The sequence below is a fragment of the Mastigoproctus giganteus genome, chromosome 8 (assembly GCF_048544385.1).
Source record: "Mastigoproctus giganteus isolate SK-2022 chromosome 8, ASM4854438v1, whole genome shotgun sequence".
Taxonomy (NCBI): Eukaryota; Metazoa; Arthropoda; class Arachnida; order Uropygi; family Thelyphonidae; genus Mastigoproctus; species Mastigoproctus giganteus.
This window is the reverse complement of record NC_143582.1, coordinates 170,681,232-170,701,893: the sequence shown is the minus strand read 5'-3', so window position 1 is coordinate 170,701,893 and position 20,662 is coordinate 170,681,232. Positions and strand designations below refer to the sequence as shown.

Here is a 20,662-nt window from a genome sequence, read left to right as displayed (position 1 = left end):
TTCTTAAAATTCATAAAGTGGTTGAATAATCTACTAGCATCGATTTTCAATTAGACAAATGATGATGATAGTCCAATTGTGTAATTTTGGGATAATGCAGTCTGCTTAATGCAACCAGCGCATTGTTTTTATTTATTCTGTTGTATTGACTGAAGGTGCAACACACAGAATATTTAATGAAATACATTTTATGACGAAATGATTTTTTTAAAATCCCAAAAACTAGGATGCAAGTGGATTTTAAAAATCCACGAGGAAGCCCTAAAAACTAGGACGTCCTCGGAAACGAGGACATCTGGTAACCCTAGTTTTAACATACTTTGTATTTTCAGGAACATTTTCTTCCCACTGTAGCCCTCAATGAAGTTTCGAAAGCTGCCAACACTTCATGTTTAGAAGTTTTAATACCTTCATTGGCCTCATTTTCCTTCCCTCTCATCGATATTGTCACTAGTTCTTAAATTAGAATTTTTTTAAATTGTCCAAAATGTCGGAGTCATTTGGATATTCAGGTACTGTGAGTCTGTGATTCTGTAAACAGAGATAGGTGAAATTTACAGACAGTGTGGATGATGTACTTCCACAGAACAACAGATGATTATTTGTCAGGGTAAAAGAAAATCATTTTCGGCTAATTCCCTGTTAGAGAATTTGGGAATACCCCTTGATCTGCTCACTGTTCACCAGCACAACTTCTTGGTATGTGGGGCTGTGGCCAAATAAGTTTTATGAGTAACCACAAAGTTGTAGAATGGTAATCCCTTTAGCTCTCTTAAAATTTAATTCATGCTTAGCAGCAGCACTAAGTGCCTGAAGATGAGAAGTGCATACCCTTAAGTCTCTCCTATTCCGTTTGTTAAATGAAAATATTCTTTACTCAATGAAAACTATTTTGAATGCAATTACCAAGGGAAATTCAAAAAATTCTCTAAATAGAAAAAATAGCTATAAAGGAGTTCGTTAGAGGTCTGATTGACTAATTTAAAATTCTAAAAATGGTTGCAAATATCTTAACAATAGACAGTGAAAAATGCAGATTTACTTAAATAAGGTTACCAGGCATCCTCGTTTCCGAGGACGTCCTAGTTTTTAGGGCATTCTCACGGATTTCACACTTGCATCCCAGTTTTTGTAATTTAAAAAAATCAACTGATCATAAAATAAATTTTCATTAAATATTCTGTTCGTTGCTCCTTCGGTAATTACAACAGAATCAATAAAAACAATGTGCTGGTTGCATTAAGTAGACTGTATTATCCCAAAATTATGTGCTTCACTTGCACACCCATAGAGCCTGCTCAGTAACGTAAAGGGTAACTTCCTGCTTGATTTTACCGCAAGGGACTTTTCAGAATAAAACGCCTATTGTTTCTCTCTTACTTTTCGTGCAATAGAGGATTACTACTATTCAGTGGTGTAGCCAGAGTAAGGTCACCAGGTGCATACCCTTCCGATACAGAAATCTGGTATTGCGGCACATTTTTTGAAAAGTAATACCACGATATACATTGTGCAGCTTACTTAAATATTTATTTAATGTTTTTAAATATATTAACTTTTACTTATATAATTCATTGTTTATATTTTATTTTTTCAGTTCATTTTGTTTCACATGTTTATTTTCGCAATTGTATAGGTACTGCTTATATCTTATACAACATATATAATATATGATGTTGTATTCGTTACATATAATAAATATGTAACGAATAAAAAAAAAAGAATGTACTAAATATATTAATAAAATAAATCAATTATAAAATAGTGTTATTATTTTCACGTTTCATGTTTTTGTAATCTATATATATTATACAGGTAGTTTCAGACTTTATGAGTTAATTCATTCCTAACGCACACTCATAAAGCGATAACTCGTAAAGCAGGAATATATTACCCATAGACATAATGTTAAAAATAGGGGTAACTAATTTCTCAACAGTGAAATTAGTTAGCTAATTATATGTTTAAACAATGACTGATTTGTCTAAAGAAAGGAAAATGTAGCCTGTAAAATCAAGGAAGTTATTTATGACTTACAAATGTTAAAGAATGTTTATTCTTCATCATCGACTAAATGCACACTCGTTGATCGCTCATTATTGGCTCGGCACTCGGTTTATTGCACAAGGGGTCGTCGTCTTCAGAAATGCTTCAAGAGGCATTTGTTTCCAAGATAATCTTCTCTTTTCTTTATAAATTTTAATAGCATGCATAAGCATTTTTTAACGGAATGCACAAATTGCAACTAACACGATTTGCATGGAGTAACAAGTTTACAAAGCTTAAAAAAAAAAAGGAATGAGGAGAAGATTCTGAAAATTTATTTGTTTTTTTATACAATTGAAGGTTTTAGTAAAGGGGAAACACATTTCACCATAATAACGTAAAAAACAATTCCAGCTATCAGTATTTTCACAAATGCAATAACATGGAGTTTACTACCTGTTTATAATTGCTTGCAGTAACAGAAAAGCCCAATAAACTGGAAAGTACATATTGTTTTATGGTAGTGACCTCCAGAAATGTGCTTTAGAAAAATATCACAAAAGCGTTCAAAATCAGTTCTTATAACAAAATATATGATAACAATGAAATTGTTGTGCATTTTAATGATTTGAATTGGTAACTAATACAATTTACACTAAAAACAATTTTTTAGAGAGTTATATAACAAAAATTTCAGCTTCTGAGGTCGTGGAACGAATTACCAAAAAACAGCTGTTATTGGGTTCACATTACGATATTTTTGCGATATCATGGTGTCCTAGAATGGATTAATATCGTAAAGAGGGGTGTACTGTATTGTATAGCTACGCGTGCAGTATTTTTGAATGTTTAACATTCATTTTTTGCAATTAACGTTCACATTTTTAATTTTGTTGATACTTGAAAGAAAAAACTCCTAAAAACTCTGAAAAAAATTTTATTATATGGTATCTTATCTGTAGGGAATTAGGTGTATATAGACCAAACTAACAGGTTAGTAAAAGAAAACTAGCTTTAGTCTGGAAGGCCTATATACTAAAGGCGAAAGCTAATAATAGAATGTAAAGGAAAATAAAATTAGAATAGTGAAAATAATGAAAAAATGAAAATAACATTCTTCCACTTGGTCATCGGTCTGCTACTTCTTCAGGGGCTTTGAGCAGACCGATAGCTAGACTAAAAGATTGTCTCATACATTCCCATTTCTGTTGTCCGCATTCCAGTTTTGCTTGAGTTTAATTTCTAGGTGATTGTATAGAAAATAAATGAGGTGATAATGAGAAAAGATAATGTGTTAAATTTAAATTTTATAAAAATAATGTCAGAATCAGCAAACTGGGATAGGCAACACAAAGCCCAACAGGTATGTATCAGATTAAATGAGAATAGGTCCTTACTTCCTTCTTGTACTTTGGTGATCAGACTGAAAAAGAGATCAAATTCCCGCCTTCTGGTTGCTTTATGTGTGTTGACTAAATGATCGCAGCCGCGTTTTTCATTGACTGTGGCATGATGGTGAAATTGCTGTAGGCAATATGCCCTATGTCAATGCAGATGTTCTGATAGCCTTAAGAGGGTTTTTGGATGTTTATTTGAGTTAGTGGGGGGGGGCTGCTTCTGATGGCGGAAGGAACCTGTATGAATGAAATCATGTGTTAATGCAAATACATATACCTATAAAAAAACTGATAGATATTCTCATCAAGAATAATATATTTGCCAATTACATCAGACATCATATTAAAGCGGCCATACTTGCAAACCTCAACCTACACCACCCCAATGCGAATCCCAATACAGTTATTGAAAATAGTCTGAACCCAGTTAGAACTACCATTTGATAGCACCAATAAATGGCCAGTGGCCCATTTGTACCTGGTTGTCTAAAAACTGGTGACTTTCATCATGACTAAGATAAAGGTTATTATCTAGAGAAATGACTTCTCATTTTTGATTCCTGGGTTTATTGCGCTCAGACAATGCTCTTCATCTGACCGCTTTGTAACCCGGATGTCCAAACATAACCCCCCAAATATTAGAATAATAAAAGCAGTATAAGTGACAGGTTCAAACTAATTTGACCTCAGAGTTTATTGTGCTCAGAGGAGGCTTGTCGTCTGACCACATTGTAACCCGGTTTACCAAAAATTCCCTCTCCCAAAAAACAATCTGTCAACTGGCAATTTATCAACTTTCACCAAACTCCCAACGACAGAATAACCCCACCTAAGGTATTATTTTAAATACATATTAACCATTCATATCTCTTCAGTAAATTACAAAATTACAAATTACCAAGTTTTATAATTACAAATTATAAAACTTGGAGATACAGTGTGAAAACAGTTTTTAAATTCAGTGGATCAAATGGGATCATTCGGTCTAAATAGGAAGAATTCACGGAAGTAATTGTAGAAGCTGCTAGGTTTTTTATGCCAACTAAGAGATACTGTTCAAGGCTTAGATTTGTACTGATGGACTTGTGGCAGAAAAAAAAAAAGAGAAATATGTGGGATGCATATAAGTGATCAGGGAATACAGAGACGCTTACAGTAGATATAAGCTATATCTGCAATCAAGTCACAAAGGAAGTTAGGCAAGATAAGACATATTAAAAGAAGTCTCTTTAGCATTAGTAGAGGCATATGATGCAGAAAACAAGCTTATATAGCATCAGCCAAAAGAACCTTCCGATTTCACCCATCCATTCACTCCAAATGTTTGTCTAGTTCTGCCTTGAACTTATTTAAGTTGCAGATTATTTGAGCTGAACTTATTTAAGCTGCCCCATGACAACAAATGGAAGTTTGTTCCAACAATCAACCACCCACTGGCTAAAGGTGAATTTCTGTACATCTATTCTATAATTGTCTTTCCTCAATTTGAATTTGTCCCATCAGGTGAGTAATCTGAGAAAGAGGAATAATCCCATTTGCATTGAGCTTGCTCAATCGATTCAAATGCCTTATACACCTCAATTAGATCACCTTGCAGGTGCTTAGTCTCCAGAGGCTCCAATTTGCAGACAAGCCTTTGTTGGTAACACCAACTCTTTGTTCCCTTCACCAATCTCGTTGTCCCCTTCTCTGTACTCGTTCCAACAGCTCTACATCTTTCCTAAAATGAGGCCTTCAGACCTGTATACAGTACTCTAGGTGTGGCCTGACCATTGCCTTATACAAGGGAATAATCACCTCCTTATCCCTGCTAGAAAAATTCCTGTATATCATTGACAAGACACCATGAGCTACTCTTGCAGCCCGTCTGCACTGCTCAGAGAGGTTTAAGGCTTTAAGTGGATTGGGCAATCTCGAGGCTGATGGCATTCTAATATGAGTGGGCATAAATTCAAATTGAAGGAGATAAGATAAGACTTCCAATACAACTAAAAATTAAGTTTTATAGTAAAACAGTGTCAAATAGATGTAGCACTTTGGATCAGGAGTACAAAAAAGGTTAAGTCTAAAAATTTTTCAGTTAATTGCTTGTTTCATATGCTGTTCTTATTTGTCCACGTGCACTATCATTTTAAATCTGGATTTATAATGAGGAATTAGAATTCTGTTTGTTCTTTTTAAACCATAGAGGACAGTGGCCAAGCCATATAAATTGTAATTCCTCGAGTTACGTGAATTCAAATTGTGATGATTTCACATTAGTGCTATTTTTGTGGGTTTTTTTTTTTTTTTTTTTTTTCAGAAATTTCAGTTTTTAATGAATTTTTTAATTTGTATATAATATCAAATACATGAGTTATAATAGATGGAATTGCAATTAAAAATTTTGTTTTCCCCTCTTTCCTACCTACAACTGTTTCTTAGAAAACCCTTTACAATGTTAAACTACGACCTAAGCCAGTGTTATTTCTGCCCAGTTTGGCTTCAGATTTTAATTTACCTTTTAATTAAGAGATTTTAAATTTTAATACACACAAAAAGAACTATTTGTTGTGTGTGTGTGTTTTCCAAGTGTGAACCCTGCAATATGAGTTCTAATAAAGTTTCAAATACCTTGGAAGAGAAGCTATAAGAGTGGAGAAAAAACAAGACAAAATTAGTGACTCAGCTACGTGAATCAACACTTAGTACAATTAGAGACAGAGGTGCCTCCGTAGCCAGGTGGGAAGGAGCAGCAGTGCGTAGCACACGCTTCTTGATTAGATCGGGGTTCGAGCTCGTCACCACCAAATACGGAGGATGCGGAAAGGTCAGGGAATGACCACCGCATATTCACAGAGCAATATGGCCTTAGTTGCTAATGCTCCTAAAAACCAAATAACAAATAACAAACAATTAGAGACAGTGCTGATAAAATTAAAGAATCATGTAAAAGTGCCATATGTATGAAAACAGCTGAGTTTGTCATTCAACCAGCAATTATGGAGAAAATGAAAAGGATTTTAGTTTCATGGAGTGAAATCATCAAAACCAAGAAAATGTTCCAGTTTCTACACAGGTGATTCAAGAGAAAAAGCCCAAAACATTTATGAGTCTTTAAAAATTGATGAACCAAAGGCCAAGTCATTTAATTTAATGCTAGTGGCAGATAGTTCCAGAAATTCAAAGACCATTATTGCTTCCTCAATTTAAAATTGATGTGAAAGTTGCTACTGCTGCTGACAAAGAAGCCACCAAAAATTTTACAAGCATATGGAAGGAAGTACTTGATGACCAAAATTATGAACCTAGGAAAGTGTTTAACTAAGATGATTATATGACAATGGCATTTTTTGGAAACCAAAAAAAAAAAGTTGAGTCACAAGTGCTTTGTTTGTGAACTATTTTACCAATCTAATTATTCGTGATACAAAAAAAACTAGATACAAAAAAAAAAAAAAAAAAAAGAAAATATACAAAGAATTTTGGAGAATCCTGATGTGAAGTAAGACAGAGTTACTTTGGAGTGTGTGGAATAAACTTGAGCCTGGTGTAGTTGGGATCCAAAACAATTTTACAAATACAATAGATGAAGTTGTTGGATTGGCAAAATCAATAGCCTTGAAGTGGATGAAGAAAATGTTGAAAAATTGCTGAGTCCCATTGTCAAGAACTAATTAACGAAAATTAAATTGAGTTCTTCAATGCCCAACAAAAAGAAAACACTCAGGAAGAAGGGCAAGCAACACAAATATTGACAACAAGTGGAATGATCAAAGCTTTTAAACATTTGGAATATTATTTGTCGTATTTTATTTAAAATGATTCAAATGAAGGAAGAAAGGTATGTGAAGGTTTTAAGATTGATGACAGATGTAAACACATGAAAAAACATACTGGAAGAAATAGTACCACGTGTCAGACAACATTCACTACCTTCATTAATAAGCAGACTCTGAAGCCTTCAGAAGTTTATACACATCATTCATTCAGAAAGTGCCTGATCTGAGGTTTAATTCCCCCCCCCCCACCTTATTCTATGCATGCAATTTTATATCACAAGAAATTACAAAGAATCCTGAATTTTTCATTAATATTGGAAAACTAATCTTTTGAGTTGCTCAATTTATTTCAAAGCATCACTTACACAACTTGGGGTATTACTTGTACATTATTTCTATATTTTTTTTATCTGTTTGTTCATTACTTCAGTTTGGTATCTTGATTGTATAGAGACATTGTTGATGTTTTGTTTGATAGCAGTCATTGGCTGAAAAAAAAAAAAAAAAAAAAGAGGTCCTTGCGATTATTTGTTTTTATTTTATTTGTTGTGGCACTCTGGTGGATGTTACGGTGCCTCCTTGGGCAGAAAGTTGTGCATTTGCAGTGCTAGAGCTGAAACTTTAGTTGTTTTTATCAGATCTGCACCTTGCCAAGTATAACATTCATTACTGTAGTAGTTTGGTTTCAGTACTAGTTTAATAGTGTTTTCTATAGTAGTCTTCAAACAATCACATTCTTTGTAATTAGATAAATTTGCTTTCTACAACTGTACACTTAAAATTCTATATTCTATCTGCAGCTAGTAAACTGATGTACAGTAGAACATCAATTGTCCATCAGGGTACAGGACTGAGACCATGATGGATAATCAAGTAGACAGATAATAGAATTAAACTTTAATTATTATTTATTTTTTACTGGGTTATCAAAAAATCATAGTACAGATATCTACATACATACCTATTTTTAATATTTTGACTTACTACTTTACTATTTTAATATATTTTGACTTAATATTTTGTCCAGTAATGTAATAAAAAAATTTAAAAGAAAACAATATTACGTAATTAAATTTCTTTATTAAAAAAAAAAGTCAGTCGATTTCTTTTGTTTCGTTATCCCGCAAGCCTTTTGAGAGGCAATGTTGCAAATTTTACACAAAAGTAACACTTGCATAGCATCTGCTTTTTCTTGTACCTCGAACCACTCGATGTATTTTGACAAGACTTGTGGATTTATTGGATGATTGTTTTCTGCAGCAGCAGCATGTTCAAGAGGCAACAAGAGAGGGTAATACTCTTGATCTGGTTACCACGTGTGATTATTCATGTATAAAGAATTTGCAGATAAAGGAACCACTAGGTGGCAGTGATCACAGTGTACTGATGTGGGATTTATTTAAAGATATAATTACCATCAGAGGGTAAAGGGAAGGTTTTTGCTTCCGTAAAGGTGACTACAGTGGTCTCAGACAGTTTTTAAATTCTGTACAGTGGGACCAACTGATGTCACCAACGGCAAATTCTAAGTGGGAAGTATTCAAGGAACTATTCGTGGAAGCTACTAGGCTTTTCATACCGATTAAGAAATATTTTTCAGGGTTTAGGCCTAAATGGAAGTCAGATGAACTAATAAGACTCATGGCAGAGAAGAAAAATGCATGGGATGCATATAAATTATCAGGTAACACAGAGGCCTATGGCAGATATAAGCTAGTCTGTAATCAAGTCACAAAGGTGGTTAGGCAAGCGAAGGCAGATTGCAAGAAATCTTTGGCAAAGGATGTTAAGAAAAACAGAAAGGAGATCTTTACTTAATATAAGTAGTGGAACAAGTAGATACATGGGTTGTGTTAGGGTAACTAAGAGTACAAACAGGTGAATGTATACTTGCATGTACACCAATGCTAGGAGTATAGTTAATAAATTCGATAAGCTTGAAGTGCTAGTCAAGACATCAAAGGCAGATATTGTTGGGATATCAGAGACGTGTCACACCTCTCTCACAGGCTTCTTGATTCCGTTCTGAAGAGGGCAGTTAGGTTAATTAATGATTCATCTCTAACAAAGTCTCTCCACTCGCTGTCTCACAGACATACTGTTTCTGCTGCATGCCTCTTCTACAGATATTTCCTTGGGCACTGTTCTTCTGAATTGGCTTCTATAATTCCCACTCTCTCTTTCAAAACAGTCCAAACATGTGCTGCTACCAGCCAACATCCATTTACTGTCTGACTTCAAACTCACAGAACCAACTTTTGATCTTCCTCGTTTATTCATTCAACTGCTGTTTTCTGGAAAAAACCTTCCTTCATATGTATTTCCTGAAAATTACAGTCTACAGAAGTTCAAGTCCAATGTCAACAAATATCTTCTTTCGTCTTCTCAACGTCCAACCCAAGCACGGTACTAAGTACTATAGGTTCTAATACCACTCGTGTTTGGGGTTAACATAAAAAAAAACACAGACATAAGCAGTGTAGAATTGGAATTTGGGGAGTACAACGTGCACAGAAAGGATAGACAGGGCAGGAAGAGAGGAGGGGTTATGCTGTTAGTTAAAAAACACATAAAATCTAAGGAAGTGAATCCAATTGATATTGGTGAACAATGCAATGTTGAGTCTGTTTGGTGTGACATAAGCACTGGGAAAGAAAAAATGAGAGTAGGTGTGTGTTATAGGCCTAATGAATCTGATGAGTATAATGAGCAATTGTGAAGAGAAATAGAGTGGGCCAGTAAATCAGAGTGTCTTATAATGGGGGATTTTAATTTCCAGAGATTGACTGGAATTTGTGGGTTTGTCACTCACACACTAACAAGGCTTTTGTGGATTTATTGGATGATTGTTTTCTACATCAGCATGTTCAGGAGGCAACTAGAGGGAGTAATACTCTTGATCTGATTATCAGTAGTGATTCTTCACGCATTAAGAATCTGCAGATAAAGGAACCACTAGGTGGCAGTGATCAGTTTGCTGAAGTGGGATTTAATCAAAGAGGTAACTACCATCAGAGGTAAAGGAAAGGGTTTTTGCTTTCGTAAAGGTGACTGTGGTGGTCTGAGACAGTATTTAAATTCTGTATGGTGGGATCAACTGACGATGTTACCAACAGCAAATTCAAAATGGGAAGCATTCAAAGAAGTAAATTTGGAAGCTATTCGGCTTTTCATACCAACTAAGAAATATTGTTCAAGATTTAGGCCTACATGGATGTCAGATGAACTAATTAGACATATGACAGAGAAGAAAAATGCATGGGATACATATAAAATTCAGGTGACACAGAAGACTATGATAGATATAAGCTGGTCTGTAACCAAGTCACAAAGGAGGTTAAGGCAGATTACGAGAAATCTTTGGCAAAGGATGCAAAGAGTTCTTTTCTTATGTAAACTCTAGAAGGAAGGGGATGAATCAGATTGATCCACTTGATATCGATGGTTCAACTGTTGATGATCCTGATCAGGTAGCTAACAAATTAAATGAATATTTTGCATCTAGATTCACACAGGAGGGGTTATTCAGGGAGGGGAATACCAGAGGTGTATTAAACTCTGGCAGTAAGCTAGATAATCTTGTAATAACTGAGAGTAAAGTGGAGGAGAAATTGTTGAAGATAAACATAAGAAAGGCACCTGGGGTGGATGGAATCTATCCAGTTATATTAAAGGAGGTGGCAAAGGAAGTAAGCAAGCCTGTTAGCCATAATTATGAGAACTTCCCTGGACTCAGGGGAGGTACCCATGGACTGGAGATGTGCAAATGTGACCCCAATCCACAAAGGAGGATCAAAGGGAGACATAGGTAATTACAGACCTGTTAGTTTAACTTCTGTTCCAGGGAAATTAATGGAGGCACTGGTTAAAGAAGCATTGCAGGATCATCTAGACAAGACTTCAGTTATAGCTCGGACACAGCATGGGTTTGTTAAGGGGAAGTCTTGTCTGACCAATTTGATTCAATACTATGATGTAGTCACAAAGGAACTGGAAGCAAAGAATAATTTTGATATCATATTTGGAACTTAGAAAGTCTTTTTATACTGTTGCACATGGAATACTGCTGCACAAATTGGAGCAGTGTGGCATTGGAGGCAAATTGCTGCTATGGATAAAGGGATGGTTGAGGGGGAGAAGGCAGAGTAGTAATCAATGGACACTGCTTATCGTGGACTAATGTTATTAGTGGAGTCCCTCAGGGTTCAGTGTTGGCTCCATTGTTGTTTTCTGTATTGATAAATGATATTGATGATGGTGTATCAGGCTTAAGGTTTCAGGTGTATCAGGTCCAAGTTTGCAAACGATATGAAGGTTGGCAGGGTTGTTAATGACAGTACTGGCAGTGTGCTGCTGCTGCAACAGGATCTAGAAAATTTGGGTAGATGGGCTGAAAAGTGGCAACTGAAATTCAACATTGACAAATGCAAAGTACTGCATATGAGTAAAAGTAATTACCAAAGAAATGTATCAACTGTGTGGTAGTAGAAAATGAAAAAGATCTCTGAGTATTTGTGCTGATATGAAATTTTCTGAGCAATGCAGACAGGATGCCAGAGCAGATCATGGGATATTTACAGGAATTTTGCTAGTAGAGAAAACGGGGTGTTATCCCTTTATATAAGGCAATGGTCAGGTCACGCCTTGAATACTGCATGCAGGTCTGGAAGCCTCATTTTAGGAAATATGTAGAGTTGCTTGAGAATGTACAGTGAAGGGCAACAAGATTGGTGACAAGAACAATGGGGGTCCTCTTACCAAGAAAGGCTTTAGTTCTGCAATTACAGTGCCTGGAGACTAGGCACCTGCGAGGTGATCTGATTTGTATAAGGCCTTGAATGGGTTGAGCACGCTGTATTCTGATTAGATTCTTCCGCTTGCTCAGATTACAAACCTAAGGGGGCATAAATTCAAATTGAAGAAAGACAGTCATAGAATAGATGGGTGCAAGTTGATAGCTTAAATAAATTCAAGGAGGAACTGGACAAACTTTTAGAGGGAATGGATATGTGAAATTATTATTATTATTATTATTTTTTTTTTTTTTTTGGCTGATGCTACATAAGCTTGCTTTCTTGCATCACATGCCTCCGTTACTACTACAACAATGTTTCAGCTTCACGGTGGCTAATTATGTTTGTTGTTCCATCAGCAGCAGCAGCTTTTTCTTCTTCAGTTTCAGAATCACCCAAAATTGTCATCACTCTGTGCAATTCCAATGTCTATTTTGTCCATATCCAACTTCCTCCATTGAAATATTTTTAAAACCAGGAACATTCAAACATAATTGAAAAATTAGTTTCTTTTGGAATGGTTTCTGTATCACTTTAATATATTTCTAGCCAGAACTTATTCCAGCTTCTTTGTATTGTTTGAACTGGAACATCATTCCAGGCATCAGCAACATTGAAAATTGCATCTTTTATAGTATAGCTTTTCCAAAGCTCTATCACATGTAATTTATTTTCTACCGAAACAAGTTTTTGAATGAACGTTTTGTAATAACGACATTTCATACTCTCAATCGCGCCTTGGCCCATTAGTTGAATGAGAGATGTCATGTTTTCTGGCAGAAAGTGGCATGATATTTTTCCCTCATCGCTTTTTAAATCATATACGTGTATGGGATGAGTAGATGCGTTTCCATCAGTAGCATTGCATATTGTGGTAAACCTTTTGATGCCAAATGTGATCTTACACGTGGTACAGATATTTTATGAAACCAATCGTGAAATATATCTTGGCTCATCCACGCATTGTTTTGTGAGAAATATTTAACTGGCAAAACATTTAAATTAATATTTTTAAATGATCCAGGCTTTTTTGGTTTTCGTATAACAACCAAAGGCAATTTATGACTACTGCTGGCATTAGCACATACCATTTATAGTGATATTAAGGCCAGTTGCATCGCAGTTGTATATTTGGTCTTTAACCCAACTTTGATCAGCCATTTCCTTCTGTAGATTTTCACAATGAACAGAAATTGTTGTGCTATCTGCACTTAGCTTCTCACCCTGGATCGACAACTGTCAAATACCATGGCAAAACTTAAATTTGTCCAACCGCCGATGCTAGTCTTGAATGAAGAATTTCCACCTAGTTTTTTATTGATTTCAATGGCTTTTTCGATTATTATAGGTCCCGACAATAGAATTCCTTGGCTACGTTTTTGAAGGAAACATTGCAGTATCCAATTGTTCATTTTTTAGCAAGCTTCACTGTTTTATGACTTAACATTAACGTCAGTGGGTTACATTTTTGACACGTGGTTTTCATTTTGTCTGCATCACACTTTGTCATTTACTGTTGTTCTTCCTATTCCATAAACTGCTGCTATACTTGTAGCATTTTCACCTTTTCTTAGACGATTGGTTATTTAAATTTTTTGTGATAATCCCAACATTACTCTCTTACGTTTCGCTATCATTTCAATGGGTTTACTGAATAAAAATTATTAAAATATGAAACAAGAGGTTAAAGTTCAACCATATACAATGAGTTGTAAACAAAGACTGAGTGACACATGGTGCTAATATCACAATGCATTATGGCATAGTGGGGTTAAGTGACAGTAAATAGGGTGACTGACAATCGAAGTTCTACTGTACATCATTGGATATTTCAGTTTTGTTTCACATGACTTGTTAATAGATGACCATTTAATTTGAGATTACATGGGCTTACACTGTATTTCAAATATTGGTAATCTTTTTTTCATGTTCTAGGAGCAATCACAACTGAAGCATGCAAGATTCCTGAAATACAATGAGGGCTGAAACAAACACCATGTATTACACTTTTTCAACATAGTAACCAACCATACAAAAAGACATTTTTGCCACCTCTCAATAAACTTCCACAGACCAGTATTGTAGATGCCTTCTGTCCTTCAAACCACGAAGAAGAGACTTCGGCGTAGAAAAGAGGAAGAAATCCGAGAGTGCAAGGTCAGGGGAGTAAGCATGATGTGGCAATATTTCAGACCCATATTTGTGGTCACACACCTCACTGCAGCATGCGAGGAATGCACAGGGGCATTACTGTGGAGCAGGTGCACACCTTTTGACAGCTTTCACTGTCTTTTTTCTTTTATTGCAGAACACAGCTTTATGAGAAAGTTGAAATAATGCTTTGCCATCACAGTACAGCCTTTTTGAATGTAATATGTTAGAATTACACCATGCTAATCTCAAAAGATTGACAGCACTGTTGCACCTTTGTGCCTTGGAGGGAGTGGGGGCGATTCTGCATGCTTCCATCATTTTGACATTTGTTCAGTTTCAAGATCATAGTGATGTATCCAAGTTTCATCCATGGTGACTAGCCCTAAAAGAAAAAACTTCTCTGCTTTTTCTGGCACGTCGACATTTCATGTGCACACTGTGCTCTTCTGATAAGAGGTCAGAAGTCTGGGACCCATCAAGCAGACACTTTATTCTTATGCAACTGTTGATGGATGTTCTACACAGACCCTACACAAATTTGGAGTTCTGCAGCTAGTTCCTTGATTCTAATATGGAAACTTGCAGGATTAATGCCTCAATTTTTGCAACACTTTGCTTACAGCAGTTTCTGGGCATCCTGGGATTTCTTCATCATGCACTGAGGTTCTTCCACATTTGAATAGTTTATACAACATCGCAACAGTGTGCAATACTGTACCTTGGCAGTCTTCTTCCTAAACAGCACCCATATCTTTGTGGATTGTTTTAGGTCTTTTTTTTTCTTGCAGAAAGAAGAACTGAATTGTGTGGTGGGTATAGAAATTTCAAGGTATTAAACAAACAAACAAAAAAAAAAAAATCTATCACAACTCCTTCTTGGTGCATACAATAGGTTTGAACCCCCTCCCAATATGGAAAAGGTCTAGGTAAACATTAATTACTTGAGATATGAGACTTCATTCCACTTATCTTACAGTGGTGATTTATTACAAAACTTTGTGGGTGAAATTAACTATAAAAATGATAAAACAAAAATATCTGTGTTATTACAATGTTTAAATCTTGTGAAAAAATAATTCAGTAGTCAATTTTTCATTATGGATGAAATTAAACCTTTTTAAATAAAAAACAATTATTTTTATTTATATACATGACATTTTATTGCAATGAACAACCCTCTGTAACATCAGCTGAACCAAAGTCAGCATGGAGTACATAATGAGAGCTATGTACATCCGACAAAATAACCCTGGATTATTTAAGGTTTTCTACAAAAATACTATCAACAAACTCTGTAAAGAACCCTGGGTAACACATCTCCAGCAAATCCCCAGAACTGTAAGAAACATTCCTATTTATAAATGCACAGCGAGCTGCAATAATGGATAGTATTTCTACTTATTTATCATAAACAGACTCCTAGACAGAGATGTCATTTGAAACCGCATAATTATAAAACTGTTGGGATGAGATTCACATTAAGTGCTTAGTCAGATCAGCATTACTCTAAAACAATACAAAACATTAGCCTGAAAGCCCTGGTTGTAAAAACCAATGAAGCCAAACAGAATGATAAATACATCAAAGGAATGATATTCTTTATGGTATAGGCCCATGACAGTTTCTGCATCACCAGTTGTAAAACAATCAGCACAGGGAATGCACACAGCTATGGTTGAGTTGAGGATGACAAGATGTGATATAATGTAATATTTTTATATATACAGTTCCTCAGTCTCTGGTTATGGCACAGCCAGGAGGGAGACTCCACAAACTGTTACTGAAGCAGTTTGTAGAACTGTTTATGGCACCAACACAAGCCTTGATTGGCAAGGTTCCATGGTGCTGTCATCACTACTACTTGGCTTGCCTGAAACCTGCAGACCCTCAGCCAAGCAGTAGGAGATAAAGGAACTACCTGCTTAAGGCTGACCATCTGGTTAAGAATTGGCACATTTCCAAATCTGAATGTGAAAATTGTTCTGCAAGGCTGATAGCTGCTCCTCTCCTACTTTTATCCTCTCACTGGTTTCTCTAATGTCCATTAAAAGTTTTGATTTCATCTTAATAAAATGGTCATAGTTGGAGTATTCTTCACTGGACAAGTAATGCCGAAGGAATGTGGATACCTGATTACTTCGCCTGTCAATATTTTCCTTTAAACGACGGGCATCTTCATGCTGCTCACAAAGCTTATCTCGTTTGCTTTCCAGTAATAGCTAAAACAAATATAAAAGCAAATTTTAGAATCATGAATTTTAAAACAAAAAGGTTACTTTTGTGTTTATGATATGTTATATTGCAAACACAAAAATTGTCATACAAAAATAATTACTTGTATAGTTAATAATAAATAAATAAATTTTCTGTTTATACTCTAGTATGACGACATGGTCAGAGAAGAATACAAGTAACAGCACCATATTTAACAGTCATGGGCTTGAACCCCAGTCACTCAAGGCACGTGTACTTATACCTGACCACATGATTAATAATTGTTTTTGAAGCTTATCTTTAGATAATAATTTTATCTAGAAACAGGACTTGCATCCATTTGTTGTAGAACAGGGAAAATGTGAATGAAAAAAAAAAAAAAAAGTCTTTTCAAGGGCACTGATAAGCAGTGCTTCTCTTTTTGGAATAATGTTACTTATTCATATGTAGGCAATCCGTGATCGGATCCTTACAATTGATACCAGATTTATTTTTTTCATTTGAATTTTGTCTGTAGTATAAAAACTAAGTGCATTCTATTATAGACAAATTATTGTTACCTACAAACAGGCTTACAGCAATTAATAATTCAAACATGAAAACTTTTATTTTTATGCCTTTTGGAATCTCTCATCTTGTGAGTTAATTTCACTGGGCTGTCAGGAACTGCACTGATGAGGTACTAAACAAGCATCAGAATGGCTATTTGGAATGGGAGGGTGCCATGATACAAATAAATAACTGTATTTCCCCTTTTAGAATAGTATACTGCACAACAACTTGTAGTGGTAGCTGATTAAATTTGAGATCAATTTGGAAAGATTAAAGACAAAAATAACTAGTTTATTAATCTCAGTATTCCTTTATTTGTAATCTTTTACTACATAAATCTATCAAGGGTACTGCCAATCAAACTTTTCATTCAGACTACTTAACTCTATTAGAATAAACAATCTGCAAAAAATGTTTCAAATCAACTGCTGTTTATCAAAAAAAAAAAAAAAAAAAGCCTGTAGATGACCTTTAAACCTTCTTTAATAAGGGTTGCTTGTCAACAATGCCCTGTGTATCACTAAGAAATAGTGTTCTTATTGCATTTAATTATATTAATTTAGTGTAGTATTCTCAATTATATTAAATTTAAATGGAAATCATGCCCCAGACTAAAGCAACAACAGCAGGAGTGCTGTGGCTCAGGAGAGAAAATCAGAGGGCGATTCTCTTATGAATCATGACCTGATAAAATCTGTTGCATGTGCAGCATTTGCAGACCTTTCTGGAACAGGTATGATACAGCCTTGCCCGGGGGGTGGGAGTCTTTGTGTGTGTGTGTGTGTGTGTGTGTGTGTGTGTGTGTGTGTGTGTGTGTGTGTGTGTGGAGAGCATGAAGAAATGAGGCGGCACCAACTAAGCAGTCTGATGGCCATTTATGGAGCTTAAAGAGTAGGGTAGATCCTTGCGAAGGAATTAAAACGGGAAGCCCATCAAGCTCTCAGCTGCCCAACTCAATGCTAGAGCTCACAGTTCAGCAACAGGCAAACAGCAACAACCCCAAGCCAAAATGAGCTGGTCCCACAGGAGGTATTATTGTTGGTGACGATTGCCAGGGAAACGGGAAGTAATGTTACTTCCCATTTCCCATTGTGCAAACGGGATAAGTGGAATACAGGAGGCAAAAGTTGAAAATTTAAGGGCACAAAAGGAGATGTACATGTTGAGACTAATGACATTGAGTAGAAGATCTGCTGACTTATTTAACAAGTACAAGGTAAAGTTGAAAAAAAAAAAATCTCAAGTTACAGATAAATTTGAAAGTGTCTATCATATTTGCCCTCCAATTCTGCCTAAGTACAATAGGAGTTTTATGATGAGAGCCTTCTCACTCACTTTGGCCCTGGAGAGATTGTGGAAGGATCATAGGATAGAATTCTTCTCAGCATGGTCTATGCTTATTAACAGGAGAAACTGGTTCTACAGGAATGAAATACACTTAAATAGAAGGGGTGCAAGAATATGTGCTGACGCAGCATTAGGTGGGTTGGAAAACTGCCATGATACATGGACTAATAAATTAACAATAGCTGCAAGCAGAGGTGAAAGTGTTTCTTGCACTGTTTCTACTGGAATGTGCAGCAGTCTGGAAAGCAAGGTGCTGTGACTCATCATGAAAGGTAATACATAGGCTGTGTTAGGATAACTGAGAGTAAGAAGAGATGCATGTAGACTTGCATGTACACCAGTGCTAGGAGCACAGTAAATAAATTTGATGAATTTGAAGTGCTGGTCAAGTCATCAAATGCCGACATTGTGGGGATATCAGAGATGTGGTGTCTCTCAGATATAAGGGATGTGGGGAGTACAGTGCATACAGAAAGAGACAGGATGGAAGGGGTTATGCTCTTAAGTAAGAAGCACATAAAATCTAAGGCAGTGTATATAGTTGAGATGGGGGGCCAGTGCAACGATGAGTCAATTTGGTGTGACATAAGCACTGCGAAAGCAAAAGTATCAGTGTGTTATAGGCCTAACGACTCTGATGAGTACAGCAAACAACGTACAGAGATGCTAATGCTCCTAAAAACCAAATAACATAACAATGTTTGTTTGTTTTGTGTCACTTAATACTTTACAAATAGCTAAAGCACTTTAACAAGTTAACAAATAGAATTATCCCTTGATTATGTCTGGAAAAAAAAAAAAGTACAAAAGACTACTTTCACTTTTTTTTATAAAAAGCCAAAACCTAATGTAATATAATAATAAGTAGCAACTTATTATTAAATATATTTTATTATATTACATTAAAATGGGTTATCATTGTACATATCTATTTTACTCAACCATGGACCCCAGTACACCAGGCCCATTCGTTACTACAAAACTTAGTTCTGAAGTAGAAGCAGGAAATAAAGATTTAATAACTATTGAGAAATAGAACGTAAGATCACTCATCGGTGAAGACAGGATATTAGAGCTGGAAAAGGAATTAGAAAATGTGAATTGGAATATCATCGGTTTGGCTGAAACAAGAAGAAGAAATGAATCACTTATAAGTTTATCAAGTGGAAATCTGCTGTACACCAATGGAAACAGTGAAAGGAGTGAAGGTGGAGTTGGGTTTCTGGTCCATAAAGATTTTAAAAACAACATTTTGGAATTCAAAAGTACATCACCAAGGGTGTCAAGACTAATACTCAAGATTTCTAAGTGGTACAAGCTAAAGATTATAATGATTTATGCACCAACATTGAGCCATGATGATGATGAGGTTGAAGAAATGTACACCAGAATTGAGAGTCTTCTAGATGAGCAGAAAACTCACTACACTGCTATTATGGGGGACTTCAATGCTAAGGTTGGAAAAAGACAAAACAGCACAGAAGGGGGAAACTATAGGAAATTTTGGAATTGGTGAAAGAAATGAAAGAGGTGAAAGACTTGTGGAATTTGCAGAATCTCAAGGACTGTCAGTAATGAACACTTTTTTCAAGAAAAGGGTGAACAGAAAGTGGACATGTAAGAGTCCAAATGGATTAACTACTAATGAAATCTACTTCATCCTCACTAACAGAAGATATATTGTGAATGATGTTACCATCCTGAATAAGGTAAATGTTGGAAGTGATCACAGAATGGTAAGATGTACACTTGATATAGATGTAGGAAAGGAAAAAACTGACTCGAGTAAATAATACAAAGGTCTTTGAGATAACAGAAGAGGAGAAAAAGCAGTGTGTACTGGAACTTAAGAACAAGTATGAGCTTCTGCAGACTGCTGAGGACCAAGATATCGACGAGGAATATTACAACTTTTTGAAAGTGATAAAAGCCCAAGAAACCTATAGGGAAAAAGAAATCCAAAGAAGAAAAAGTTAGTCAAGAAACACTTGTCATGATGAACCGAAGACGACAAATGAAAAGCAAGAAAAACACTGACAGGGAGAAAATTGACTATACTGAGTTATGCAAAGCCATTAGAAAGAGACTTAGAGAGGGCATAAGAAGATTTAACACAAGAAAAGTAGAACAAGCATTAAGGGAAAACAAAGGATTTAAATCAGCTGCCATGAGCAGTAATACAGAAAGACAAATGATACTGTAACTGAAGAATAGTGATGGTGTACTTATAAACAGCAGAGAAGGCATAATTCAAATAGCAGAAGACTACTACAGAGAATTATACAAGGAGCAGGGGAATGATGCCAGCAGTGGGGAAGATGGATTGCAAAGTAGCAACAAATACGACATACCCAATATTCTTTCTGATGAGGTAGAACATGCATTGAAGAAAATGAAGAATCAGAAAGCCCCAGGGGAAGATGAAGTTACTGTAGAGTTGTTAAAATTGGGAGGAAGA

The 20,662-nt window shown here is 35.6% G+C and overlaps 2 protein-coding genes across 5 annotated transcripts in view; one reads left to right on the top strand and one right to left on the bottom strand.

The window, feature by feature from the left end:
* The window catches only part of LOC150082003 (uncharacterized), a 422,573-nt gene that overhangs the window by 250,383 nt on the left and 151,528 nt on the right, over positions 1 to 20,662 (top strand). The window contains exon 7 of one of the 2 annotated variants that reach the window (XM_090379049.1): positions 13,873 to 14,627. The exons of the other annotated variant lie outside the window; for it this stretch is intronic. Coding sequence (XP_090235175.1) covers positions 13,873 to 13,923 — 51 coding nt within the window. The 3' untranslated portion in view covers positions 13,924 to 14,627. Of the gene's footprint in view, positions 1 to 13,872; positions 14,628 to 20,662 lie in introns of those variants that run through there. 2 annotated transcript variants of the gene reach the window in all.
* The window catches only part of LOC150082002 (uncharacterized), a 445,992-nt gene continuing 440,603 nt past the window's right edge, over positions 15,274 to 20,662 (bottom strand). For all 3 annotated transcript variants that reach the window (XM_090379046.1, XM_090379045.1, XM_090379048.1), the window contains one exon: positions 15,274 to 16,310. In XM_090379046.1, the coding sequence (XP_090235172.1) occupies positions 16,032 to 16,310 (279 nt within the window). In that variant the 3' untranslated portion in view covers positions 15,274 to 16,031. The remainder of the gene's footprint in view (positions 16,311 to 20,662) is intronic.